At 47.0% G+C, this 27,933-nt stretch overlaps 1 protein-coding gene across 1 annotated transcript; it reads right to left on the bottom strand.

Moving 5' to 3' along the window:
* Positions 1 to 17,872: 17,872 nt before the first annotated feature.
* Positions 17,873 to 25,721, bottom strand: EIF3F (eukaryotic translation initiation factor 3 subunit F). The gene is made up of 8 exons (XM_008683838.2): positions 25,297 to 25,721; positions 22,551 to 22,621; positions 22,217 to 22,296; positions 21,655 to 21,792; positions 19,511 to 19,602; positions 18,935 to 19,071; positions 18,686 to 18,799; positions 17,873 to 18,099 (listed from the first exon to the last, which is right to left on the bottom strand). Exons 1-8 carry the CDS (start codon positions 25,682 to 25,684, stop codon positions 18,022 to 18,024), a joined length of 1,098 nt encoding a protein of 365 aa, XP_008682060.2. The 5' UTR covers positions 25,685 to 25,721; the 3' UTR covers positions 17,873 to 18,021.
* Between the last annotated feature and the right edge of the window lie 2,212 nt (positions 25,722 to 27,933).

Below are 27,933 nucleotides of genomic sequence, written 5' to 3'. Positions count from 1 at the left end.
GCCCCCTCCCCCGCGCTCCAGTCCCGCGGGGGTGCGGCTGCTGCAGCCGGGACGGCTTATTTATTTATTTCCGATGTGCGCTCCGCGTCGCCATGGCAACCGCTCCATCTTTTCCGGCGTCACTAGGGCACCGTAGCTTTCAAACCTTCCCGGGACAGGGATTGCTAAGAGGCTGTCCCTTCTGCTCGCCGTACTCGGGCCCCCTCTGCAGAGACGCCTCCTCCTGCCAGGCGTACAGTCACATCCATTCACTCCCTCCAATCTTCCACTTCAATTACCCCTCTTCTCAGGAACGGGAATACTTACTCCCGGAATTTTGAGGGCTTCTGCCACCTTCCAGCCCCTTTTCCCCTAGCACATAAGTCCTTTACTGGAGTCCCCCTCGATACCCAAATGAAAACCCACTTCTCCTTCCCTATTCCCCCGGTTCCCTTGGCCCCACTATTTGGCATAGAGTGGTCCCCTTGGGTTCGGAGGACCAAGCTCTGAAAACACACCCATTTCTAGGCCAGCTCTGTTTGTTTTCCTTGTTCTTTCCCTTCATCACTACTAAAGTTACTTTGGAAAAAATCCTGCTGTGTTGGCTCAACTAGCGTAGAGTGTCTTCATCTGTACGTGGCAGAGGACGGCCCAGGGAAGGCCCTGGGGAGAGGGGCTGAGAGATGGGGAGGGAGGGCTGGCCGCTCCTTCCCCGCCCTTCCCCCACCCTGGGCTGCTGGCTGTGGGGATTTACAGGTATAATCTTCTTGCAGAGGTCGTGAAAGCCTAAGAAGGACCTTTCAGTGCAGCTGTTGTGGGGAGGCTGAGACGGGGTAGGGTGGAGGTGCCAGGGTTCCCTGAAGGGGGAGCGCTGGGCAGTAGCCTTTGAGCTACACTAATCTAAGGATCAGGGGCAACTGGGTGAAACCAGACTTGCAGTCAACCCTGTAGGTTACAGGCTTCCAAGTGGCAGCGCACCTGTTGCATCCAGCCCACAAAGGTGGTTTTGTTTTTCATTGACTAAATTGACAACACTTAATGGAGAGATTTAATAGATTGGACCTGTTGTCCTCTCTTGAAAACGAAGAAAATCTGGCAACCCCTGGACCCGCCTTCAGCATAGCAGGCATTGGGCCAAAAAGTGGCTGCTCTCCTTACAAGCAGCACGTGTTCTCCTATGGGCCTCAGGCCCCAGCCAGCCAGCTTCTTTCACTTACATAACTGGTCCCTGCAGCTTCGGAGTTTGCCACCCTAGGCAACAGTCATCTCTCTAACCCATGGTTTCCCATGGCCCTCAAAGTTGTGCAAATGCATCCTTAACCAGTATTTACCAAGCATCTGGTCCTCAGCAAAATGCTGCAAATAGCAAGCAGACACTGTCACTCCCTAGTGGGCTTTACGGACTGACATGCATGGACTGACTCCCAAAGAGAACCACTGTTTCTGAAACCACATCTTGATGGTGAGACTCTTGGCATATCCATGACCTCAGGAGTGGTGGATTGGGACTCCAGAATCAACTTGTTACAAGTGTGTGAAGCCGTATTTCATTGTTTGGGTAAAGGTGAGTGGAGAATGCCCCTATCTGGAGAATGTGTGGGGTTTGTGGGACCTCCCATCGACACTGCAGAACCAAAAACCACAGCTGCTGACTCGTATGTTATTAGACAAGTGTCTGAGGATGTTCTTTCTCCAAGGGACTGATGGAAGGACAATAGAACCTAAGAAGGAGACACCCTCAACAAGAAAGGTCCTGCATCACCCCACTCTAAGCCATGCTAGCTCAGAGACGAGGGTCACAGAGACCCCCGAGGCTGACATTGGGTACTGGCTGCCAGGTCCCCACAGCCTGCCTTGGTGAGGCCACTGGTGGCAGTAGTAATATACACATCTCGACATCATCAGGGACCCAGGGAGTTGGCACAAGGCGAGAGTTCCGTAGCCAAAAGAGCCAAAAGCAGGTGTGCTGGACTCCCAGGCCCTCACCTCCAAATCCTGACACTCCTAGATATACAAATAAGAAGCCCAAATTCAGGTGTCCTGAGCCAGGTCTGAGAGCTGTGGAAAAGCTACAACCCAGACATTCTGGGATGATCCCTGGAGGACCCCTGGGCTAGGCAGACGGAAGAGCCTACCGAAGCCCCAGAGAAAGGACCCTTGACCCTTACCAATGGCAGGAGCCACGTGTCAGCATTCTGTGGGAGGGAGACTGTGGCAGATTTGAAGCATGGTTGTGGAATCTTCGACATTCTTCTCATTGAGAGGTAAGGTCTATGATACCTGTGAATCTGTATGCTGTGTGATGGCCTCTCAGTTTACTGGAAGGGACCCCATATAAGCAGTCCGACTACCATGTGGCCACTGTGCTGTGAGGAAGCCTAACCTACAAGGAAAGGTCATATGTAGACGCTTCAGTAACAGTCCCGGCCGAGCCCAGCCTTCACATCACCCAAGCACCACACATGGAAGAAAGAAGCCTTTGGCAGATGACAACCCCTCGCCCTACAAGTCATCTCCAGCTGCTCGAGTCTTCCCAGCGGAGGCCCCAAACATTATAGAAGAGAGACAAGTCATCCGTGAGTGCCCTGACCCAACGCAGAAAATCTGTGAGGACATAAAAACAGTTGTTGCTTTACACCATAGATAACCAGACAGGCAGAATTCATCTCAGATGAAGAGCTGGCTCTTTTTCTTTGAACACTGAATAATGGGTCTTTTGGCTGTGAGAGGAAGGGTCCCATTTAGTTTATACAGAAGAGCTGCCAACAAGGAAACTCGAATGCTCTGCCTAGTAAAGCAACAGGAAGGTAAGAGTTGTCCTCTGGTGGCTAACTGATGGGTGGAAAGAAGAAGGCTGGAGCTGGGAGAGAAAGAGGAAGGCTGGGTAAGAAGAGAAAGTGAGATGGCAGAGGGCTAGAGTCTGAGAAAGAAAAGAGCTGGTGAGAAACTCCTAGTCAGGGCTGAGCAAGGAGCTGGAGGAACAAAGGTATCGAATATGCTATTTCAGGTTGGCTCCTGCTCTCTGGTGCTGTTCTGTTAGCCCCGAGCCTCCAGTAGAAGTCCGATGCGTATGTACCACAACCTCGTCAGAATGAGGCTTGGGGAATGTGGCGGGCAGGGCACGGTCCACTCGTGGGACAAAGGGAGCAGGAGGACAGCAAGCTGGGCAGCTGGTGGGAGACTGAGGATTAAGCTAGGAGCAGGAATGCAAAGAAGATGAAGAGAATATGCCCTTCTTGGAACTCCTTGGACATATTAGGGAGGGCCTTCTAGACTACCCCAAATAAAAGGAGATGGGCTGTAGATAGTGAACTAGGGTCCTGGCAACTCCATAGCAAGGTGGGATCCCTCCGCCACGTGGGGGCCAAACTGTCTAGCACATTTTTGGGAGAGCAAACAAGCAATGGAGAAACCCCAAACCGGGACTCAGGACCAAGAGTCACTACAGCAAATTGAGGAACAGGAACCTGGGAGTCTATGACCCTGGGGAATAAACCGTGGAAGGAAAAATCCTCCAGTGTAACAGAGGTGGAAAGCCCTAAAGGGAAACCGCCCCTCATACTACAAGGTCCATCCTCTCCAAAGTTAAGACTCGGGAGAAAAGCACTGTGGCCAGAACCATGTGCACACTACACTGTGCCCCTAAGGCCCACCTTTTCCCAGCAGTTTCTATTCCCATTGCCACCACCCATGTTTTGCCCCAAAGGGCAACGTTCCCTTTTAACACTCTCTCCTGGTGGACACAATCCCTATGTTCTCTTAGTGTGGCTAGAACGGGCTAGATCTTTAAAGACTTCATGAATTTTAGAGGAAAGACAACAGGAAAATAAACCAAGCCACCACACAAAATACACAAATGCAGGGTCCAGGACCATGCACCATTCCCCTGGCCATTTGCAGATGCCTATACTCTGATTCCAAAAGGTGGACTCTCCCATCAGGTTTCTTCCCTAGACATCCTGACACCTGCATGCCCACCATCGGGAGGCGAAGATACCCATTTCTGTTCTGAGAGATGGGCTTCATCTCCAGGTGAACGGCACTTTGAATGATGTCACTGATGTGAGGCCATCCCCATTCCCCCACCCGGAGTGTGGCTTCACCTTCATAGGCCCAATTGCACAACCACAGCACAATCTCATCCATTAACCTCCACCTCCCTTCTTCTCCATCCCAAACACACAATGACAGGACAAGAACACCCTCTCAACCCTACTTTGAGTCCTCAGGGCTTTCTATATGTGAACAAAGGGGGTGGCGATAGAGACCTAAGAAGTCCACACAAACTGACAGATAATCTTTCTTAACATCCGACTCTGCTGTCTAAGGCAGGAACAGGCCTTCATTTATCCCCATCCACGTGGTCCCACCGTTGCTAACTATGGCTCTCATTGGGTTGGGCGATGCTTGCTGTGGACTATTTGGAAACCTGGAGCCAGGGGCCAAGCAGGGCTGACAGCTGGTTACAAGTCAGTGTCAATGTTCAGCCCTTAAGCTCCAAAACAAAAACCAACCAACCAACCACCATCGCCACCACCAAAATGCTCTTAAAATTCATGGTAGAGATTTTAGGAGCAATTGCAGGAGTCAGACTGTATATGCAGTGAAAAGTTTTGTTAAGTATCTGGGCGTGCCAGCTGTCCTAACTCTTGTTTCTCTGACCTGATGGTCCATTAGTGCCAGAGGTCCCTATTAGACCAGAACAGTGTGTGGTCTGTGGAAAATTCCAATAGGAGATCTTTAGGCTTGAGAGCTAACCCATACCTTCTACAGCACAGAATGACTCGTATCTGAAAAAGCAGCTCGTGGTGTGCTGGGCCCAAGCAGAGCCTATGAATACCTGATAATGGCGTATCAAGACACTATATGACTAGAAATGCCCATTGTATCTGGGCTACCAGTCATAAACTGGGTGATTTATGTTGACGAGTTGACCAGTCTCAAGTGGGCAGTTCATTGTACGATGACAACAGCACATCTGGGGTTGGGTCCAGACAGGTCGAGAGAGCAACAAGTGAGCCACACGAAAAGGTGATTTAGACACTGTGCCATACAGCTCTGTTGCACCCACCCGCTCCCTTAGCTCAGCCATGCTTGTGGCGGTGGTCCCTACAACCACTGAAATAGAAAAATGTGAGCCTCGAGTATGTTTGGGTTGACTTCATACAATGGTACAAAACAAAAATGAATTGTAGCCATACCACATACCTACTCAGGACAAGTCCAAAAGGCGAGTGGTGAGGGAAATCCTCCGGCTGGGCAGTACGCTTGTCCGTCAACTTCGCGTGTAGGGAGGCATGGTCTGAGGCAAGAATGAACATGGCCCTCTGGGCACTGGAGAATAACTCAGCTGGCTGGTCAGAGGCCTGGATGAAGCGAGACTGGAGTAGCAGAGAAGGAAGCCTGGGGGACAGGTGCATGGCGGATGAACAGGAGAGGTGTCAGATTATGCAGACCTTGGAGTGTCATGTCAATGCTCATCGGAAAGCTGCTGCTGCTGCAGGGAAAGCATCAATAACCAGGTGCACAGAATGACTGTCTACTGGCTTCTGTCTCAACTCAGGGCATGGGCCCACGCATGGAGCGGGGGTGTGGCAGAGATGGAGGCTCGCATGGGCCTGCCACACGGGGCTCCCCTCACCAACGCTGATTTACGTACCGCTGCAGCCGAACGCTCAACCTGCACTCGCACAGGCTGGGTCCTCACTGTGGTGTCACTCCTCGATCAGACTGCCCCCGCACCTGGTGGTACGCTGATTACCTGACTCACCCCACCCTGCCCAGGGCAGCAATATGTTCTTCCTGGAACTGAAATCTTTCTGGAATACGGATTTATCTTGCATGCTTTGTGCTTTCCCAGAGGCTTACGGAGTATCTCATTATCAACCTGGAATTCTGTATAGTGAAGTCTCGGCTGAAAGGGTGTATTTTATGGTAAAGGATGTGTGACAATGGTTTTATAAAACAAGGGGTCTTACCATGTACCTCATTCCTTGGAAACCAAGGGTAGAAGGTGAGAATGGCCTTTTAAATTAAAGGCTTAGCTGAGGAGCCAACTTTGGAGCGACATCCTGTGGAATAGGTCACTGTCCTCCAGGATGCAGTGTATGCATTAAACTCTCAGGTCACACACAGTGCTATGTGCCCAGTAGTTAGAAAACACAGGGCCGAGGAAGCAAGGGGTGGAAAGAGGATTGCCTCCTTTCATCACCACTCTGCTGAGCTCTTTCCAGAAACGGCTTCCCATTTCTATGACTGGCTCTGTTGGATTCGAGATCCTGATTCTCAGGGGGACGTCTTCTACCAGTTAACACAGGACTTTTCCACTTCAGGCTCAAGGCAGTGGACCATCAGGTAAAAAGAGTGTTATTACACCGAAGGGAGCAATCACCCCTGACTGTCCAGAGGAGCTAAGGATGCTGCTGCTTAATGGGGTCAGGGAGATCCATCTGAGACGTGTGTGCTGGCGTGTCTCTTGATGCTTTCAGCCCTGGGGACGACGGTAACCAGGCAATCACAGCCAACAAAGCCCGGTAACGGCAAAGCAGACAAGGGCTCAGCCCTCCGGGATGAGTAGCCCAGACCAGCTTTGATGTTGGGGTTGCGGGGGAAGGAGATGACAAATATTGTGCCTCAGAAGCAGCTGCAGCAGGGGAACTGTAGTTTATTCCACTAACACCTTCCTGTCGAAAGCCTTTTCTAAAAAAAAAAAAAAAAAAAAAAAAAGGGCTTGCAGCTGACCAGTGCCTTAAAGAGTCAGGGACAGAGTGCAGCAGGAGCAGGCCTCGGCAGCGCAGGAAGTGTGCCTTTGTGCCACAGCACGGGGCCGCCTGGCTTCCGCACACCTGGACGGTTTCGTGCACATTGCTCTCATGTCATCTCAAGTTCTCCTCACCAGCTAAGAAAGGACACGTAGCCCACTAGGGGATGGAGCTGCAAGTAGGAAGAAGTTAACCTCCTGAGAAATTCTTCGACGTGGAAGAACTGGTTAAATGCCGTTTTCAAGTCTTTCAGTCGAGTCTTTCAGAATTCTGAGGAGTACTTTACGTAGTTCCTTAGAGGGTTCTCAGTGGAGCAGAAATAACTAGTTTAAAACCTTCCATTGTATTGGTTCTCCTCCCTGCCTTGTCTTCATTCACTTCCGCTTCTTGGGTCATATGGATTGACTGTATCCCCCCAGAAGATATGTTGAAGTCGTAAGCCCTGGCACTTGTGAATATGACCCTACATGGAAATAGGGTCTCTCCAGATGTAATAAATTTAAGATGAAGTCATTAGGGTGGGCCCTATCCAATATGACCAGTGTCCTTATAAGAGAGAGATTTAGACACAGACACACAAGGAGAAGGCCCTATGATGACAGGCTGAGACAGAAGTGCTCTAAGCAAGGAACGGCTGTAAGCCAAGAACATCCGGGGCTACCAGCATTTGGAAAAGGCAAGGAAGGCTTCAGAGGGGGCACAGCCCCACAAACACCTGGATTTCAGACTTCTAGCCTCCATAAGTTGTAAGAGAATAAATTTCTACTGTTATAAGACACCAAGTTCATGGCACTTTTTCTGATACAGATCACCTTCCACATAAACTACCTTCTTCCCCCAAGTCCGTCACATGTTCTGCTTTCAGGGGACCCAAATTAAGTATGTTCCCCCTCCAGCTGAATTTTTAGGTCTAAATTTGGGGTTTCCATCCCCCGCTAACCCTTGCCTCAACCCATCTCTTGCCCCCTCAATCAGCTGAGCAGTCTTACCTGGATGGTTTGGACACAATCCTGCCTTGCACCTTCTCCTTCTTCCAACCTCCAGAGTTTGGTGAGGAACCCTCACACCTGCCCAACACTCTAGTACCATGTAGGAAGGCCCTATTCTTTTATAGAGGTCCCGGGGCTATACACTAGCTCTGGCACCACCCCTTCCCTGGATAGAAAGCCAGAAACCTCATTTTGGTCTTTAGGGCCTGGGTCTATCCTGGGAAGTGGCAGCTCCAGGATTTTTGTATGGAAGGGCATGTATCTTATAATCTGATCAGAAAGGGAGTGGGCCCTAGGAGTTTTACTTAAAACTGTTTCCACACCATGTTTTGGAAACTAGTATGTGTTTAGAGTGATTTTGGGGTGGGGACAGAGTAAGATACTTTGGTGTCATCACCCTGTGGCTCAAAGATGACCAAAGGTGGTTCTGGAGGTGAAGCATTTCTAGAAGCTTTGGTCACTCATTTTGCACCAACCTAGCCCTTCCAAAGCAGAAGGTGCTTTTTCCATACTAGGCCCTTGGAAAACTCAGGAACAAGGAATGTGAACTGGCAACCAATGGCCTTTAAGTGGTGCAAGGCAGCCCTCTAGTGGCCATGACTCAGAAGGCCTCAGGCATAGAGCTGTGCTCCTTATTACCACCGACAGGGGGACCAACACAGTGGGACAGAGACTGGTATAAAAGTGATGACCATCAACATGGGACAGAAACGTAAGCACGGGGCTCGCAACCCCAACGACGCAGACGACAGACCAGAACAGATCAGACAGATCATCCTAATCACAGCCTAGATCATCACCAAACGCAGTTGTTTTCCCTTCTGGGAGAAACACCTGGACTTTTGTTAGCCCTGTAACGCTTGCATAACAGAGCACGCATGGATTCCTAAACATCGCAACGAGAAACAACGCCGTTCCAGTGATTTGGCCCTATTTGAACACCCCTGGAAATGTTCACCATGGCTAGTACGTGAAAGAAATGCTAATTCTTCATCAGCTCGGCTAGAACCTGTTATCAGAGTAATAAGCTATGCCAAGTAAACTTCCAGTAAGAACGGATCCCTTGATTCTTCAAGGAGGACTGAGTGAGGCTTGCTGGGGTTAGATCTGGCTGTTGGCTGTTCTGTGGGTGTTGGAAGGTAAAATGGTCTCTTCATCCAGGATGAGCCGGGCAGAACCAAGCAAGATGCCAATCCCCTGCTGAAGTCCTTGTCTCATACACCCAGCCTCAGGAGAACAGGAAGACTCAGTTTACCTGTTCAACTACTCTTGGCCAGAGCAAGAATCCAGTAAGAGCCCCCACCTGCTTCCCTCAAGGGTCCACAGATCACTGGCCCATACCCTTGCTAGAGATGCCTCTGTACCAGCCTCCTAGGACTTCCCTGGCCCACCAGGGACAGAGCCCTAAAGAAATCCTCTCTCATGACTCCAGCAGAGCCCAGAGACTTCCCAGCACCCAAGCAGCCCACAGGCTCAGGAGAGCAGATAGATTGGGGTTGATAAGAGGGAACCCTATTCAGGTTTCCATATCCCTAGAATCCTTTGCTCTCCAAAGATACTCTGAGTTTTCACAGGGACTGGTTAGGCTGATGGAGGAAGAGAGGTTTGTAGCATTTATGGACCCCCAGAGGGCAGAGGAATCCTATTTTCTCTGGTCCCCTCTCAGCTTCCCACTCCCTTCCTCTACAGTAGAAAGAGGGTAAGCAGAAGCTGGAGATGTGCTTTCATAATGGTCTCCTTCACATGCAGAGGTTGGGTGGCAGTGTGGGTTTCCCAGGTGACAATGTGCCACACAGAGTAGAGGATGAAAATTATTCTAAAGAAATAGAAACTCAAGACATTCGTGTCTACACATAGCTGTTCACCATGGAATGAAGTATTTGCACAAAGCTGGAAACAGCCCACATGTTCAACGCTAAAAAACTGTTTAAATAAATTAGTTTCTCTACATAATAGAAACTTATGAAACTATTCGAAATAAGGTTTTTAATGACAATTATGTTAAAAAATTATTTTGTAAAATTCAGTTAAAATTTCAAAAGACAAAGTTGACTCCAAGTTCGGAGAACTTGTAAAATACCCCCGACAACTCTCTGGAGGATCTGTAAGCGGGTGCACACCCCCCAGAGAAGGTAAGAGATGGGCGACAGAGATCCTGTCTCGTGGCTGTTACGCCACCTTATTTCACCTCTAGGCTGTTGTATCTTTGGAAGCACAACACTCCACACATGGGCCATTGTAAAATTAAGCGTAATATTTTGATCTTTCTCCCTCTTCCTTCAAAGCTCTTCCTCCTCTTCTGTGTCTAGGAACTTACGTCTCTTCCCTTCTCTGACCCTCATGTGGATTTAAACGTGTTCTGTACTGTGTCTTCCCAAGACTTGTTTCTATCTCTTTTATAGCACGTGTTCCATTTCGCCATGTTTGCTTTTTTTTTGTGCATCTCCTAAGACTGAAACCCATAGAGGCAGAGAGCACAGGCTGCTTGCCTCTAGATCCCCACGCACTGGGCGATCTGCACCCACACTATGTCTGGTGCAGAGCAGGCATCATTAAATATTTGTAGAATAAATGAGTAAAACAAATAACCTAATGTCTGCTTGTACCCTCCCTCCAGGCCCTCTCCAAAGGATCCCGACGACTCCTGATGAATTACCGTGTCCAGACTGCCTTGTGGTAATTATCCTGCAAGCCACCAGTATTCCTTCCTTCATGTCACAAACATTTACTGAGAAGGTATCATGTCTAGGTTGGCTCTAGGACCTAGGAATGTAACAATCAACAGGATAGACAATCTTGACCCTGATAGAGCTTATGCTCCTACTGAGTGTTAAAAACAGAACAAGTCCAGGGGCGCCTGGGTGGCACAGCGGTTAAGCGTCTGCCTTCAGCTCAGGGCGTGATCTCGGCGTTCTGGGATTGAGCCCCACATCAGGCTCCTCTGCTATGAGCCTGCTTCTTCCTCTCCCACTCCCCCTGCTTGTGTTCCCTCTCTCACTGGCTGTCTCTATCTCTGTCAAATAAATAAATAAAATCTTTAAAAAAAAAAAAAACAGAACAGGTCCAAAATAGTCACTTATGCCAAGCCCACTTAGCATACGGTAATCACCAAACTGAGACTCCATTAGTTTCCGCCTCTCCCAGACACGGACTTGTAAACCAGACCAAGAATCACCTGGTCAGCACTAGTGAGGTAATCTGCCTCACAGACCCCTGTCATCCCACAAAGGAAAGGGACTTTGCCACAACCAATCCATCAGTCCACTAGTATATTCCTTGTTCTCACCTCCTTCTGCCTATGAAAGTCTTTCATTCTGCACAGCTCCTCAGAGTTCCCTTCTATCGGCTGGAATCGATGCTACCTGGTTTCTGAATCACTGAATAGAGCCAATAAGATGTTGAATTTTTCCCCCCTCTCCAGCCCCCGAATTTTGTTTTTTAATGACAGTAAACAGAAGAGTCCAAGTGGTGAGACAAATGTGAAGAGAGGAGCATGTCATGTAACCACGGCGCAGGAGCACCTTCCAAGAGGTGACACCTGGACCGAAGCCTCCAGGAAGAGCAGTGTAGGCCAGGTAAGGGGGCATATGTTTCAGGCAGAGGGCAGAGCAAGTGCAAAGGAAGCCCAGGCTGGGGGGTAAGGTATGGAGGTGGAGAGTCAGACAATATCAGGATGAGCCTTACAGGCTCTGGTAGGAAGTGTGGACTTTATCCTGGGCTGTGACAAGAACGGGTCAAAGAGGGTGAAAGGAAAACTTGGCTCTACTCTGCACTTACTACTCCCACCAAACAATTCTGCGACCAGATGTGCAGGTAATTTTCCCACAGAACGCAATTCTCAGACACCAGCTGAGTATCCTACAATTTAGCTCAATTCTGATACCATATACCTGGAGACAGTGTCAGATTCGAAGGTTAGGGGCTCAGTCCCAAAAGACTGCCCTCCTCTACTCCTTTCAGATACCAGTTACAAGACCAAGTTGTCCACTGTGCTCTGACATACCAGCTATAAATCGGAACCCCTCCTTGGGATTTAATTAATTTGCTACAGTGACTCACAGAACTCAGAAAAATAGTTTACTTACCATCACTGATTTACTAAAGAACATTAAAGGATTTGAATCAACAGTCAGGTGAAGAGATCCATAGGGTGAGGTCTGCAAGGGTCTCAAGGGCAAGAGCTTCTGTTTCTGGAGTTTGGGGATACACCACCTTCCTGGCATGCACGCTGTTCCTAGATGCATTCTAATTCACCAACCCAGAAGCTCTCCAAACTCTGTCCTTTGGTTCTTATGGAAAGCTCCCTTCATAGGCATGACTGATTAAATCACAAGGGTGGAAAGCGAGGGGAGAATCTAGGATTCACCCAAGGTTTCTGGTTTTGACAACAGAGTACCTGGGGTGTCATCACCTGAGAAAGGAAATTCAGGAGGTGATTTGTGGGGGAGGAAGAGACAATCAGTTCAGTATGGAGCATGTTGAATTTAAGATGCTTTTGAGACCTCCAGGTGAGATATCTGGTGTCCATTTAACTAGTCTGCAATCAGTTCTGAATATGGGACAGAGCTACAGCTAAAGATTGGACATCTTTAAACAACTGGCAATAATCGCAGTCGAAGGATTCTAGGAAATCTTTCCAGCACAAGGTGTGCAGTAGACAGTGAAGAGGCCCAGGATGGAAGCCTGGGGGAATGAAACCTTAAGGGAGGCTCAGAGGAGGAAGTGATGTGGGAAACAAAGGCAGAAGAAAAATCATTAAATTTCTTTACTACCTACAGCCCACTGACAAGTCCTTGAAACAGGCAGAGTGACATTCCTCTAGGGACTCAGCTGCCTCGACGTTAATACTTTGCTAAGGGAAAAAGGCAATCTTAGACTGCCCCCCAGGATCCTGTCCTTTAAGTCTACTTTAAGATATAAAAATTCCTTTGGAAACTTCTTTTACCTTTACTCCCCACCCCTGCAAGATACACGCTGGCAATCATTCTCCAAGCATACGGCCCACTGATATACATCTGAACGGTCTCATGACCGAGTTTTTGCCAAACAGTAATAAATGAACTTTTCCTAACAATAGCTAGCCCCGTCAAGATCCTGGAAACCTTGGATGCTTATGCTCTCCCTAACTCCCTCCCAACTTTAAGGTATAAAATGGGCCACTCCTCCTGACCCCAGTGCAGCTTTTTTCTGCCCATGGGTCCCGTCCCCATGCTTTAATAAAACCACCTTTTGCACTAAAGACATCTCAAGAATTCTTTCTTGGCCACCTGCTTCAAACCCTATGTCTTTCCCACATCAGAAGGAGCAGGCTAAAGCACAGAAAAGACTAGGTAAGGGGGATGAGAGAAAATCGGAGGACTGCGGTGTCCCACAACATAGACAACACATACTATCTGTCTCACACAGACACATTCTGAAGTTTTTAGCATATGCACAACCACATACAAAGAGAAATGTGTGAACACACATTCACAGTAAAAACAAACTTGTGCACGTTAGCACAGGCTGCAAAAAATAAAAAATACAGTACCATCCTTTTTCCGGCAACTTAGGCAGAGAGTGTTCTTTCCTTACAAACATCTCCTTAGTTTGGCCAAGAGTCAGCAACAACGGAGCCACATGGTTGACAGTGTCTCTGAGCCTTTGCCAGCTTTCTGTGCTTAGAATGTTTTCCTCTCTCCTTTTTCAGTCTGTTTCCTCCAGCTTGGGTTTTACTTCCTAACTGGAAGCCATCCATAACCTCCAATGCCTTGTGATATCCCCAAAGCAATCACCTCTTTACTTGTGGTCCCTCCAGTAGGTTCTGAGCAGGCACCAGGACTTCTTGCTTAGCATACTGCTGGCACTTGGTAAGTATTACTTTACTCAAATGAGTAAACTCTTCCGCCTTTCCTCAAAAGATTTGGTGCAGCCCCATAGTTTATCAGACGTCGCAATAACTTAGCTGCATTTAGGACTTCACCATTTGGTCTGTTAAAGAACAAAATGCAACTGAGTAAATACGAAGATCTAATTGGCTTTGTTAAGGAATTCATGAGTTGGGCAGCATCCCATCTAGCAAGGACATACGTCCCAGGAGTTGTATAAAATGGAAGGTCTTCGTAGGAAAGGGGGGCGGCAAGTTGCCAGTGAAATATAAGGATTATTTCAGGCCAGGACATGTCCTTTTGGAGGGGGGAGAAAGAAATGGCAGGGTTTTTCATCATGCAGATTGCCTCAAGAAATTTCAGATTTGACTGTTAAAAGGTGACATTCCTGGGAGAGGCTGAAACTAATGAAAAAGTTGGGGCAGGGGCAAATGAATCCATTTTGGGCCTTCTTATCAGGTCCCAACCTACCCCTCTAAACTTAATTCTGGATACATCTCTGCATCCTCTAAACTTCCACCACTCTGGAGTAGCCGGGATTTTCCTTCAATCTGTATTAGAAACCAGGCAACATCCTACCTCCATGTCTCACCATCCAAGTTCAACCAGTCTCTGCACCCTCCTGAGTCCGCCTTGTAACATCCTCTTCAAATGGAATCTGGTCACCTTCCCCACCGCCGTTGTCTTCTGAGCAATCAGTGGCCCTCTGACTTGTCTTCCTGCCTCCTGTTCCTCTCCCTTCCCATCCTTCCTCTACACTACCAGGTGACCTTCCTGAAATCCCTAATTATCTAGTGCCTTCCCACTTCCGGAATAAAATCCTACGGAGACCTGAGGGCCCTTATGGTCTGCCTCGTGCATTAGCCTCTTTAGGTTCTGAAAAGGTTAAGCCTTTTTTAATGTGTTTTCTCTGCCCCATTTATTCTTTCCTAATTTCCTTGTTAAAAATAAAGACCAGCTCAAGTATCATGTCCTGTGTAGAATCTTCCCAGGCTGCCTATGACAGAGCTGGTCAATCCTTGTAATATGCTCCTATTAAGCTCATTTTCGCTCTATTATTTCATTGGGCCACTAAACTGTTTAACAGAGGACTAGAGAAAAAAAAAAATCCAGACCCGAATTAAAATCGTTTCATCACTTACTAGTTGTGTTTCCTACCTTAAGTAATGTACTCAATTTTTCTGAGTGCAGCTCCCTCTGTACTATGAACTGACCAACAGGTACTCAGGTAAGTGCTAGATCCAGCACTCATTTTCTACCATTTTTCAACTAATTATTTACTTTTGTTCCCCACCAAAATGTGACCTCAAGGCCAGGAACATGGAGTGCACATTATTCACCTAGTGCTGGCATGATATTTGACAAATACTAAAATCTTAACACTAAAGGAATAAACAGTGAATACACAGCAAACGGTGTTAGTGTGCACAGGGTTAATACCCACTATCAGTGTGTCATTGAGATACCTGCACAGACTCATTGCCACTTGGCGTCTATCAACCCACTGGGTCAAGTGGTCCAGAATCAGTGTTCTTACAGGGTGAAGTCCACAGGCTCAGTATACCGGAGGATGCATTCCTGTGGCATCGATCTGTTCTCTCATGAGTCAATGTGTACTTCTAGAATCCAGATGTCCAAGGGCTCAGGGTACTTTATTTTAGGGTTAGGCCATCCACTGAGAAGGATTCTCCTAATTTCAAAATGCTCATGATCTCACTGTCCATTGGAAGGGATTTACAGGGAAGTAAAAGGGACAGTACGGGAATATGCCATTTATGCCTATGACACTAACGTTCTCTATGGAAGCAACCACCAGAACGAAGCTGACACTGAGTAAACTAGCACCCAACAGCTTCAGTGGGGAAGAGGGGCTGAGAAATGGAGGGGTTTTTAGGGTGGAAAGGACTAGTTAGTTTGGGGTGGCTAAGGTCTGCGGAATGTTTGGACACGATTTTGGGGATACAGAAGATGGGTTACCTTTCAGATGACCAACAGCAACACCCTGAAAGGCACTCCTCTCTTTCAGAAACTTCGTAGAGGTCTCCCTAAGCTATTCTGGTGCTGACAAGCCTGCGTCAACCATTCTCTTGCTAGCTGTCCTTTGCACCATGTCTCTTCACTGTGTCCAGGCCACAGCCTACCTCTGCTTCGCTCAGCTTATTCTCACTCCCAGGAACACCTCCTTACCATCTTCCAAGTTCCATCCCCAGGGTCTACGTTTACCTCCTCAGTGAAAATCTTCTGGGCCTCTGTAGGTTTATCATCTCAATTCTAGAAGAAATGCTTTTGGCTGCCCTCGGCTTGAAGACAGTACACTTCTTAAGAGATGATATTTCTTTTGTCCCCTGTTCTATGCTTCTCAGAAGGGTCAAAGGTACCAGGCTCTGAGCAGCCTCAAGGGAAAGAGGAAGGGTTAGATTTGCACTGTGACTTTAATATGCACTGTCTCCTGAGACTAGTCTTCTTTATTCAACATTTTGTCCGCTAACAGTTGCAGGACAACTTTCTGTGTCCATGTTTTAGTTGTGTCTCCTGCAAACAAAGTATGGCTGGGGTTTGTTTTGCTGTAAAATTCAATCCTTTTCCCCCCCATTAGTTTAATCCTTTTTATATTTATTGTAGTTACTATATCTGGACTTACTTTTGCCAAATTTATTAATGTGTTTTACCCACTTTTTTCATGCTTTCTCATTTCTCAATTTTAAAAAATTTCTTTCCTTTTTCTTATTCCATTATTTCCTATCACTTTCATTTGGAGGTTATATGTATTTTCAGCGATCAACCTTGCAATTTTAGCACGCGTCTTTAAAAAAACTAAAGTTGGTATTAAACCACCCACCCAAAAAATAGAACACAAACATTTGAACTCTGATCAACCCTTTTCTCATTGTGATGCTGTTTTTAACCTCACAGTTTGGCATCTTTTATCATCTCATGTATTTATGTTTGCCTACATGTAAAAAAGTATCCTTACTATACATATCTTCCTAAGGTTACATATTAGAATCAGAACTGGGATCCAGGATGGGGTTCACAGGTTTCTTATTACCTTTGAACTGCACTCAGCTTTAGACCTAACAGCTACCACTTCCTACAACATGCTTACTCTTACCAGGCACTCTTGTCTGCACATTAACCTGATATTCATTACTTCATCAAATTCACACAATACTCTAATGGGCTATGTATTATTATGATCTGCATCTTATGACCCCCAGATTTGTCTTTCCTAAGATTATAGGTCTCAGAAACAGAATCAGGATCTAGGCTTTTTTGATACCCACTTGCCTTCATTCACCTTCTCACTCCAATATGTAACCAACCCTCAGTTCCTGAATAATGTCCCATTTTTTTCTCAACCTAAGACATCTCACTGTGCTAAGGCAGAACTAGGATATCAGATGAAAAGGCTGTCTGAGGTTACCTCTATCCTACAAAATCCCTGGGAAACGTCATCTAGTCTTTGCTTAGATTCTGCCACTGGCAGATCTCCACATAACCCAAGGGTGGTCTCAAGTTACATATACTACTCAAGAAATTTGGAGTTTTGGGGAAATCTCTTTAATCTATAGATCCTAAATTTTGCCTCCCCAAACCACAGTGCAAATAGCTCTTGAAATAACTATTCAAGTAGTTTACGACTCTGACCACACTCTCTACTCTTTCAGTTCAGATTGAGTATCCAATTCTCTTGAATTATTTTCCCTCCATGGAGTCTCATTTTTACTTCCTGTGGAAACCACATGACTTATCAAGAAATGGCTCTGAGTACTGTCAGTGGACACCTTTCCAGACTGAAAGCCAAAAGAAAAATGTGGTCAAGTGCAGTTAATTCTCAGAAGACTGTCTTTCCACCAGCATGTACTCATGGGTCCCAGGACTGAGATTTGTACCCACTCCTTCTTTGCTCTCCACTCACTCACTAGCACATGCTCCAGGTACCCCTAACTACACCGGCAACACTCTATACTGCCGTTCGTTTAAGGTGCTATGGAAGAGAACTGATAAAAATCTATTTTTTGGAGGTCTAGTTTGCTCTAATCATTGGCAAAAGAGTGGGAATAAAGTATCTCTATAAAACCAGTGTGCAAAGAAGACTATCTAGTCTGGAGTCAGGTGAAGATAAAGTGGCTTGAGCTTGGGCTATGGGTGCAACCACTGATGGAGAGTCATAAGCATATATCTACTTCTACCCAGAGTATTCACTTCCTGGTTTCTGTGTGAGCCCTGCAACAGTTCTTCCCCCCCACGCAGCAGTAAACTCATGTAAGATGAATTCATTTACAAAAGGTGGGCTATATTTATTTAGAGTCACAGGCAGTTGACTGACTCAGTGTGACTCAAACCACAAGAAAACCATTCTACTTCACTGCATTCTGAGTCCTAGGGTGGCCCAGACTGGCAGGAGTGCTGCGTGGGGCCCATTCACAGGTTTACAAGTTTCTCATTGAGGGCAATCTGTGACTGCGTGAGATTGGCCAGGTAGGTCACCATCAGCAGGTCCTGGAAGAGGAAGAAGCCGCAGTGAGTGAGGGTTGGGCAGAGAGCAGAAGGTCTGTCATTCGCCAGCCTCATGGTGAGCACTGGGTATGAGGACAGTCCTGGGTAAAGGGCAGCTCGGGAAGAGGCTGGGCAGGAGTCGAAGGTGGAAGATAAGAAGGAAATGTTTGAGAACACTTTTTCGTCTCTACTGATACACCAATAAACTTGGGGTGCTTTAGCCAAGATCCATGGGTACAATATAGAGGGGGGAGCGTCTGTGAACTCAAATGGGGAAATAAGAAATGCATCTTCATTAACCTCTGGATTTAGCATTTTTTTCAACCATGAATCCAGTTAACAAGACACAGTAGTATCAGCAGTACCGGAGATAACGGAATCAAGGAAGAGAAGGCGGGGGCACCTCCAAGCACATATACTATCTCTTCCTTTCTCCCAACCTGGACTGCAAGGGGCCAAAGGCAAAGCCCCTCCTCCTCCCTCCTCCTCTGTTCCCCTCCGGGTCATCTCCCCCGACTCCCTTCGCATTTGTGCATGAGCTGAGGTGGGGGAAGACACAAACTCCCAGAAGCCCAGGGACGGCACTCACATTGATGTTGCTGTTGAGCATGGTCTCAAAGTCATCGGGAACTATCTTGGGTACTTGGTTAACCAGACTCATCAAGAAGCGGCCCACAGTATTGTCAGCTGACACCTTTCCAGACTGAGCACCAAACAAAGATTCAAGGAGGCACAGTTAATTCTCACCACCGAGGACTGCCATTTCGCCAGCACACCTCTCAGTGATCTCTGAGTGGAGATCTATGCCCTCCACCTTTCTTTCCTTCCCCCTCCTCACCAGCACATCCTCTGCATACTGCAACACTGTGCTTAGAGCATCCTGGATGCGAGCTGATGCCCCTCCTACTTGCTGCAAGTCGCTTGAGAGTCCAATCACCCGGTTGGGGCTAAAACAAGTCTTCATGATCAGGTCAACTGTGGGAGTGGGATGGGGAATAGAAGAGGCACAGAGATTTCAGTCATCCCATCAGGAAAGAGATGATCTCTAACCATTCTGCTAACCTTCCCACCTCCCTCTGGACACAGCCAACTTCTCTAAACTCCCCTGCCTGCCCTTCTTAGCTTTTCTTCCTCCTGCTAGAGCTCAACTTCTGTACCCAGTATGCTAATCACTGGTTCTGCTCTTATATGAATGGCCACATAGCCTCTGGTGCTGATAATTTATTTCCCACCTCTAATAATTCCACAAATAATTACTGGAAGCCCATTTATAAAGGCGAATGACCTTTATAAACAAACCTCAGATCAATGGTTCCTCTTCAACCCACCCAAGGCCCTCCACTCGTTAGAGAGCGGCAAACCCCTCCCCTGAAAAATGCTAGACCTCAAAAGAGGGTATGGGAAGGTTACTCACCTCCAATGCGTTCAGTGTCATAATATGCATATTTCACTGTCAGAGGTGTGAACATCACCCCCATGGTCCTCCCAGGGACACCCATTAAAGTGCTGGGGAGAGAGAAGTCAAGGTAAACAAATGGACCTGGGAGAGAGCTTCCTAGTCTAGGCTGGAAAGCAGTTATACCAAGGGTACAGGTTCCATGGTTCTGAGATAAGAAGGCTGGAACCATCTATATCTGAGATCTTGTGGGAGCCAAGTCACTTTTTTTTTTTTAATAATAATTTTTTATTATGTTATGTTAGTCACCATACAGTACATCCCAAGTTTTTGATGTAAAGTTCCATGATTCATTACTTGCATATAACACCCACTGCATCATGCAATATGTGCCCTCCTTACTACCCATCACTGATCCCCCACCCCCTCCCCTCTAAAGCCCTCAGTTTGATTCCCAGAGTCCATAGTCTCATGGTTCATTCCCCCTTCTTCCCTTTCTTCTCCTACCGATCTTCCTACTTCTTATGTTCCATAAATGAGTGAAACCATATGATAATTGTCTTTCTCTGCTTGACTTATTTCACTTAGCATTATCTCCTCCAGTCCCGTCCATGTTGCTGCAAATGTGAAACTATTCTTTTTGATGGCTGAGTAATATTCCATTGTATATACGGACCACGTCTTCTTAATCCAGTCATCTGTTGAAGGGCATCTCGGCTCCTTCCACAATTTGGCTATTGTGGACAATGCTGCTATGAACACTGGGGGGCATATGGCCACTTTTTTTCCTCTAGCTCATTCCACACATAAGCCCTGGCCTGCGAGAGGGCACCCACGTTCAGACGTGACCTGGCCCTTCAGAGCACTGCTTCACTCACTGTGCAATCTCAGTAATGAAACAAGACACTGGATTTCCCTGTGGAGCTGGCTGCTCAGATATTCATGCCCATGGAAAGAAGAAACAGGACAGGTCTTCCATGAGACTGAGCCAGCCCTTTATCAGCACTGAAACAAGCCAACTGACTCCAGCCCACCAAGACTAAATTGGGTGCTGTAAGTAATCTCACTAAAGGTGAGTGCCTTTACTATGTCAACAATATTCCTTTCAAACGGTCTGAAATATCTGGAAAGGCTAAGAAATCAGGCAATGACTAAAGCTTAGTGGTACACCAACTAGCCCATAAGCACCTGGCATCCCCCACCATTGTTTTTCTGCATCATGGTTAACTGGTTACATCAGGACACACACAAGCAGCATAAAGTCAAACTCAGTAAGATAGGCACTAACAAAGGCCTTCGCTCTAACCAGAAAGACAACCCTTGCACCCCTCTGGCAGCCCCTTCTTCAGCATGCCTCTGTACCTCTCCCAACCTCCCCGCCAACGGGCATGTCAGCTGCCTGCAAGCGCAGTGTGTCAAAACTATAATGTTATTGTCATTAAAAGTGTACTCTACCCTGGGGTAACAGATGTATTCAAAAAAGGACAGTCACCCTTTAATCCGTACTACCCCACGTACTGTGTTCAGTTCTCAGGATAACGGCAAACAAAAGGGTGACCTCAGAAAAACAGAACGTGGTGAAGGATCGTGATGAAAATACCACGTAAGAATCAGCTACAGGAGCCGTGAAGAGTTAGTATATAGAAAAGATGACATGGAAAACGTTACAGTTTGTACAAATATCTAAAGGGCTGTCATCTGAAACTCGTTAAGAGCAATGAGTAGAGGGGCGCCTGGGTGGCACAGCGGTTAAGCGTCTGCCTTTGGCTCAGGGCGTGATCCCGGCGTTATGGGATCGAGCCCCACATCAGGCTCTTCCGCTATGAGCCTGCTTCTTCCTCTCCCACTCCCCCTGCTTGTGTTCCCTCTCTCGCTGGCTGTCTCCATCTCTGTCAAATAAATAAATAAAATCTTAAAAAAAAAAAAAAGAGCAATAAGTAGAAATCTGGGGTACAACTGGTATCAGTGAGTTTCAGGGACAGATTTTGTTTCAGAGTAAAACCCTTCTAACGATAACTGCTAAGAGTGAGGAATGAGCTTCCTTAGGAGGCAATGAGCTATATACTGAAGGATTAAACCTGCTTTGGGGGGAGGTGGGTGTCATCCAGACATGGTATGACCTACACAGCCTTTTATGCCCTTGTGTCCCAAAACACTGGTACCTGACATAGGCCTTGATGCTCATGCGGCCGTTCTGGAGGCTCGTGTCCACGGTGAGGTGAATGGGGTTGGGGGCTTCCCGGCTGTAGTACTCATGGATCAGCACAGAGTGCTCTGTAATGTCATGGCCTGTAGCGTACCTGGAAAACGGAACAGTGTGGATTCATGTCTACATGTGACATTAAGATCAAACACGATGGTGACATGGGTATCTCTCGGTATCTGACACTCCCATGGTAGTGTTACCCCCCAGTGACACCCCAAATGTAAAAAGAATAAATAACCTGAAAACTGTATCAAATCAAATCAAAGTCTGACTCTCAGAGCTCTTACAACATTATTAAGTCACCAGCAGGGCAAAAATACTTGCTCAGTAAAAGCTACATTTCGAAGTAAATATTCTTGGCCTCATGAGACCAGAATTGCCAGTAAACACACTAAATTCGTGGATCCTTGAGGTAATACACTCCCAGTATTCTGTCTCCAAAAGACAGTATAACGTCTCATCTGGTGGCAAAAAGCTGGGCAATTACCGAAACTTTCCATCCCCCCACTCCGACTTACCAGCCAAGGATGAGCTCATTTGGAGAGACTTTCTTGTGTAATTCATACATGTTCTTAGCAAATTCCATGTCAACAGCCACCTAAGAAGGCAGGCAGAAAAGGAAGCTAAGAAGCCAGAAGTCCATAGAAAAAAACAGAAGGAAAGGACAAGGAGCCACCCCCAGGAGACAAAAGAGGCCCCACAAGTATGTACACATAAGAAAAAAGCTCTTTGAACTGTAGAACTTCTAGTTATGAGCTCAACATGTTGTGCAGGGGGGAGGGGGAGCCTTAAGGAGAGCCTAGCGAACGAACAGCTACAGACCACACAGTGGCAGCTCAAGCACCCACTCACCTCATCTTCTGACTCGTTGTGCGGCACTGAAAAGCAGTTAGTAACCTCCACTGAATGCTTGTCAACGGTTCCTGTGAGAGAGAATTGTCCACGTGTTATAAAACCCTAGAGCTGTCAACAGCCTCCAACCACTTTCCAAATGCGTTCAGAAGCTTCCTCAATGTCAATGAACAAAAAATTGAACTTATAAGCTCCAAGTTCAGCCATGTGCATCAATGGAACCAGGATTCTCCAGAAAACTGAAGCTCTGAAGTGAACTGTTTTCTTTAACCACCAACAAACAGGGTCTGTTCTTCCTTCACAAGCTCTTCTGCTATCTGCTCTTTCCTGCTACCGGTTCTGTGCCAGATCTTCACTCTGTGACCTTCACTTGCCAGCCACTAGGTTTTCTCTTATAATTCAATCCGCAAAACTACCTGGAAAATTCTGACAATGTTTATGTAGGCCACCCATACAGAGGCCTAGCTTCGGAATACAATTTTAGGGAGCTTCACCTGTACCTCCCTTCAGCCATCCAGTCCCATGGTCATAACCTTAATCCCATCATCATCCAGAAAACTTTTACCTGTGAACCTTAAACATCAGTATTAATCTTTTACTACAAGCTTCTATTCTAGTTCTGATACCTTTATTCCCACTACATTTGTTTCTTGACCTAAGACTGCTAGTCCCTTGAGTTCTCCATGTTTCTCTAACCTACTAGCACCACCCACACAAGGCTTCAAGCACGTCCCCCTCTACCACAGCCCGCAATGCTGCCACACCGGTGTCTGTTTAATTCCATTTCACTATGGTTTCTGCTCCCGTAGCTGAAACTATGCCTCCAAACCCAGTGGATAAATATGCCTTATCTTATTTGATCTCTCACTGGCATTCAATAAAGCTGACCATTTCAAACTTCTGAAGTTTTCATTCTTCTATAGTTCCATGCCACTATAATACCTTTCAATTCGAGCATTTATCACATTGTATTCTAATTATTTGCATATAAGTAGATCTTCATCTTAAATTTAATGTTAGAGAAGAAGTTGTTTTATCAAACTTTGAATTCTAAATACCTAACAGTTTTATGGTACTTAAAAGGTACCAGTGACTTCATTTAACCAAATTAAGTATGTTCCGTGAATTAATATCTGAGAAAATTTATAAGCTCCTAGTGAGCAGTCTGTTTCAATCTTCAGTAAGTACTGCCTCTATAAGACCTAGCACTGTACCATGATCCCAGTCTGGAAGAAGGATCTAAAGATCTAGATAATAGTTGGTCTAACTAGGGTTACTACAGTATCTGGGGCACTTAGTGCTCTCCCTGGGTGGAGAATTGTTTCTTTAGTTAAATAGCTCCAGTGAGTTTGAAACATTTGGCAGTGGAGCGAAAAGAGTAAATCAGCATTTGTCAAGTGCCAAGTTAGTGTTGCAAAAATCATTTATAACAGAAGCTGAAAACAGGACACAGTTACAGAATACTATTATATTTTGGGAGGTTAAGAATGGAGGTGAGGGTGGTAGTGTGAGATAAAGGACTGATATTTAACACTTTTCCTGGAATCCTGGAAAATGAGTGGAACTTAAATGAGGGAAACCAGGGAAGGCACTTGTGATAAAGAGAATACAAAGGTTTGAGGAAAACCCTGACAATGTCTGGAAGATAATGGAACAACTGAAGTTCCTGTAAAATGCTGAACCTTCAAAAACAGAGAGCAGAAGACTGTGTGTTTGTGTGTGTGTGTGTGTGCACGCACGCGCGCACACGTGCGGGTTTTGGAGGGGAGTGTATAGCCCTGTTGTGGAGCAGGACGGCAACCAATAGCGGTTCTGTACCTACTGTGCGTCAGTAGTTAGATGCTTTGGGTAATAATTCAGTTCTTGCAAAGACTAAGTAGCCCCCCAAAGAACTAGACTTTAGGTAATTTGTCCCAACGCACATGATTAATATTTGGAGAAACCTCCCTACAAATCTTGTCCTCTTTGCAACACACCCATTGTCTTCTATGGTGGAAGGACTATTACATATTTAAGAAAAACGATGAATGAGGCTAGAGTGGATCCACAAAGGTATCTAAAATTGGTGACAAAGATGGAGTGAAAATGACTTTGATGCGATCAGCAGTCCCCAGAGAAAGGGGCATATTATCAATAATCCCTCTTTACTGCCTCTCAGTTTTACAAATTAACATATCAGGGAGACTACAAAAGACCAGGATTAAATGTCTAGGAAAGCAGAATATTATGGAAACCCTGAAGGAGTTTCTGCCCAACTTTGTTTTCATTTACTTGTTGAAGGGGGTGTCTTTTTACAGATGTCCCCACTCCTTTGCCAACTGGTTAAAAACGTCTTTGTAAACACCTGAAAAATAAAGACATTTAGTCCGTAGAATGGGGGGGGGGGGCGAGGTCACGGGGTTTAGGGAGCCAAACGTTTTCGACTTCTAGTCAGCATCTGAATTCATTTTTGGTAGTCTGTGGCTAATCACACTTGACCTGAAATAATACTGGGAAGATTAAAAACAAAACGTAAATCATTCGGCATACGGTATTTACTCAATAACTCACGACTCCTTACGTATTTTATGTCGACCAAAGTGACAGCAATCTGGCAGGAAAGTTCAAGTTCCTTAAGGAGATAAATCGCGGCTGGAAGGTGGAATAAAGGAATAGGTAAGAGATCAATGAGGCTGGGACGAGAAGTGAGCAAGATAAAAGGGAGATGGGAGGTAGAAGAGAACGTCAATTCGGTCTGACCACTCACCCAGCAGGGTCCCGATAACACGCGCAGCGCCCTCGTTGCGTCGCTCGTAGCTGTCCACGATGGAGGCCAAAATGACCGGGTGCAGCCGGACCACACGGCCGCCGGGGAAGGGGCCTGGGAGAGCAGGACCCGGCAGCGACTGCGCCGGAGTTTGCGCTGGGGCTGGCGTTGAGGCCGGGGTCTGGCCTGGAGCCGCAGTCGTGGCCGCTGCAGTCGCCGGGTCTGAGGCTGGAGCCGGCGTTGGAGCTGGGACCGGCGCTGGAGCCGGAGCCGGCGCTGAGGCTGGGGTTGGGGCCGGAGCTGGGACCGAGGCTGGGGCCGCGGCCGGGGCGGGGGCTGGAGCTGGAGTGGCGGCAGGAGCACTCGCCGGGGCTGCCGGAGTGGCCATCTTGTCCAGAGAGAGGGAGCTAGGAGCGGAAGGGGGTGAGTTGAAGAATATTGGGATCCGATAGGCTGAATATGCACCACGTGAACTAGATCTTTGCGCCTATTGGTTACGGGGGATGCCTCTCAGGGCACTACAAGTTCCTGCTCTGAGTTTGTGCTCTTTGATTTTGGTCCGATGAACACTCAGTGAGAACCGAGTTAGATAGTTCCGAACAAACTTGGGACCGCGCGGAGAGAAGAGGACCAATTCCGTCTGCGCAGCTGCCGCCAGATGGACCCAGAGAGCAGAGAATGGGTCGCAGTTTCTCCATTCAGACTTCAAAGCGATGGTGAATGTTGAAGTGCCTTTTAAAGGCACTTCTTGACAGCGTCATAAGATGTCAGTGCGGTGGCTTATTCATTCACCAGTTTGAATATGTGCCAGACGCTGTTTTAGGCGCTTGGACTATATATCAATGAACAAAACGAGGATCGTTGTCCTCGAAAAATTCACGAACTAGTGGAGAGAGACAAATGGATACATTATATAAAATGTTAGAAGGTGATGAGTGCTATGAAAAAGGAGAAATTAGCGGGGAATGAGGGGGAATCAGGAGTTAGGGTAGGTAACAACGAGAATGTGAGATCTGAGTGGATTTAAGGAGGAGAGGGAGCTGGCTGTATTGGGGGGAGCAGCCTCCAGGTAGAGGGATCAGCCAGTGCAAAGGCTTTGAGGCAGGAGCAGGCTTGGAGTGTGTGACAAGGCTATTTGGTGGCTGGAGTGTTAAGATCATGGCAGGAAAGAGCAGGAGATGGACCTTTGAAGAGGGCTTGTGGAGCAGATCATTAAGGACATCCTAAGCCATGGTAAGGACTTCGACTTTTAGTCTGAGGGAGGTGGGGAGCCATTGCAGGGTTTGGAGCAGGGGAAAGTCATGATCTGTCTGAGTTTTAAAAGGATCACTCTGCTTTGAGAAGAATAGAATGGGCCGGGGTGGGGTGGTTGCTGAGGAGAGGAGATGAGAGAGAAAGAGCAGGGAGACTTGTTAAGGAGATGAGCAGGTAACCAAGGGAGAGAGGTGATGGTGGAGGGGACCAGGCCAGCAGTAGCAGTGGAAGTGGTGAGAAGTGGGTAGAACAGGGATACCTTTAGAGACAACAGGATTTTCTGAGAAATTGTATGTGAGGTGTGAAATGGAGGAATCAAAGATGAGCCCAATTGTGTGTGTGTGTGTGTGTGTGTGTGTGTGTGTGTGCTGAATTAGAATGAAGAAGTTGTCATCAATTGAGACAGTGAAAGCTGCAAGTGGAACAATTTTTTGGGAAAAGATCCTAAGTTCAATTTTGGAGATGTCACTCTTGAGATGTCTATTAGACATCCAAGCAGAATTGTAGAGTGGTCAGGTGGAGATGCTAGTCTGTACTTTGGGAAAGGTTTCAATGAGTGACCCTCTCTAAGACTCTTAGCATGTGCCTGATATACAGCAGTTATTCTATGCAGTAGCTAGTTCACTGCTGTGTATTGGAAGGAGCTCTGACTCTAACATACTACGTAACTTTGGGCAATCTGTAATTTTTTCTGAGTCTCAGTTTTCTTCTTGGTACAGTGGGAATGATAATATCTGCCTGTCAGGAAACTAACCAACTCCCTTAATTAGGTCAAGTCCTGGCATCTAGTTGGCAAGGTGGGTGGGTGAGGTTGGACTTCTTAGCCCTGATAAGAATTCACGTGTGAGGACAGTTAGTTTGAACTGATGGCAGAGAGTGCTGGGTACTCTCTCAAGAGAGTTGGTGGGAAGGAGAGGAGACATTTAAGGCAGTAGCAGGGGGAACAGTAGGGCTGAGAAGGGGACAATTAAGGCTGGAAACATTTTAAGTATATTTGAAACTAGGGATAAGGATTTAGAGGAAAGAGAAAGATTGAAATGAGAAGGAGAGCCTTCTAATGAAACAGGAGGTGGGGAGAAGGACCTGAATGGAGAAGGCAGATGAAAGTGATGGTCCTGCACGAGATGAGGGACGTGCTACAGAGGCTGCCCTAGGCTGTGGCCACCCGTACGAGGGCCTAGTGGGAGTCTGCCTTAGCAAGGGCGGATCCCTTGAGATCATTCCATGGGAAGAAGGCCAGAGGAGAGAATCACCTCTGATGAAGACGCGTTGCTGCCCCAAACTGACCATGCACACCCTTGGGACCTCCTGCCCATGTATTTGAGTTGGGTGTGGACACTTTGCCTTTACATCAATGGCCTGAAGACCTTTCCCTCTGGGAGG

This window comes from Ursus maritimus, unplaced genomic scaffold (genome assembly GCF_017311325.1).
Source record: "Ursus maritimus isolate PB19 unplaced genomic scaffold, ASM1731132v1 scaffold_16, whole genome shotgun sequence".
Classification (NCBI taxonomy): domain Eukaryota; kingdom Metazoa; phylum Chordata; class Mammalia; order Carnivora; family Ursidae; genus Ursus; species Ursus maritimus.
The sequence above is the reverse complement of the archived record's forward strand: the minus strand, read 5'-3'. Positions and strand labels throughout refer to the sequence as shown.

Coding starts and splice junctions, on each gene's coding strand:
- EIF3F (XM_008683838.2), bottom strand. CDS start 25,684: ATGGCCACTCCGGCAGCCCCGGCGAGTGCTCCTGCCGCCACTCCAGCT. Junction 22,622..25,296: donor TGTTATCGGGACCCTGCTGG/GTGAGTGGTCAG, acceptor TCTCTCTCACAG/GAACCGTTGACAAGCATTCA. Junction 19,072..19,510: donor TGACACTGAACGCATTGGAG/GTGAGTAACCTT, acceptor CCACTCCCACAG/TTGACCTGATCATGAAGACT.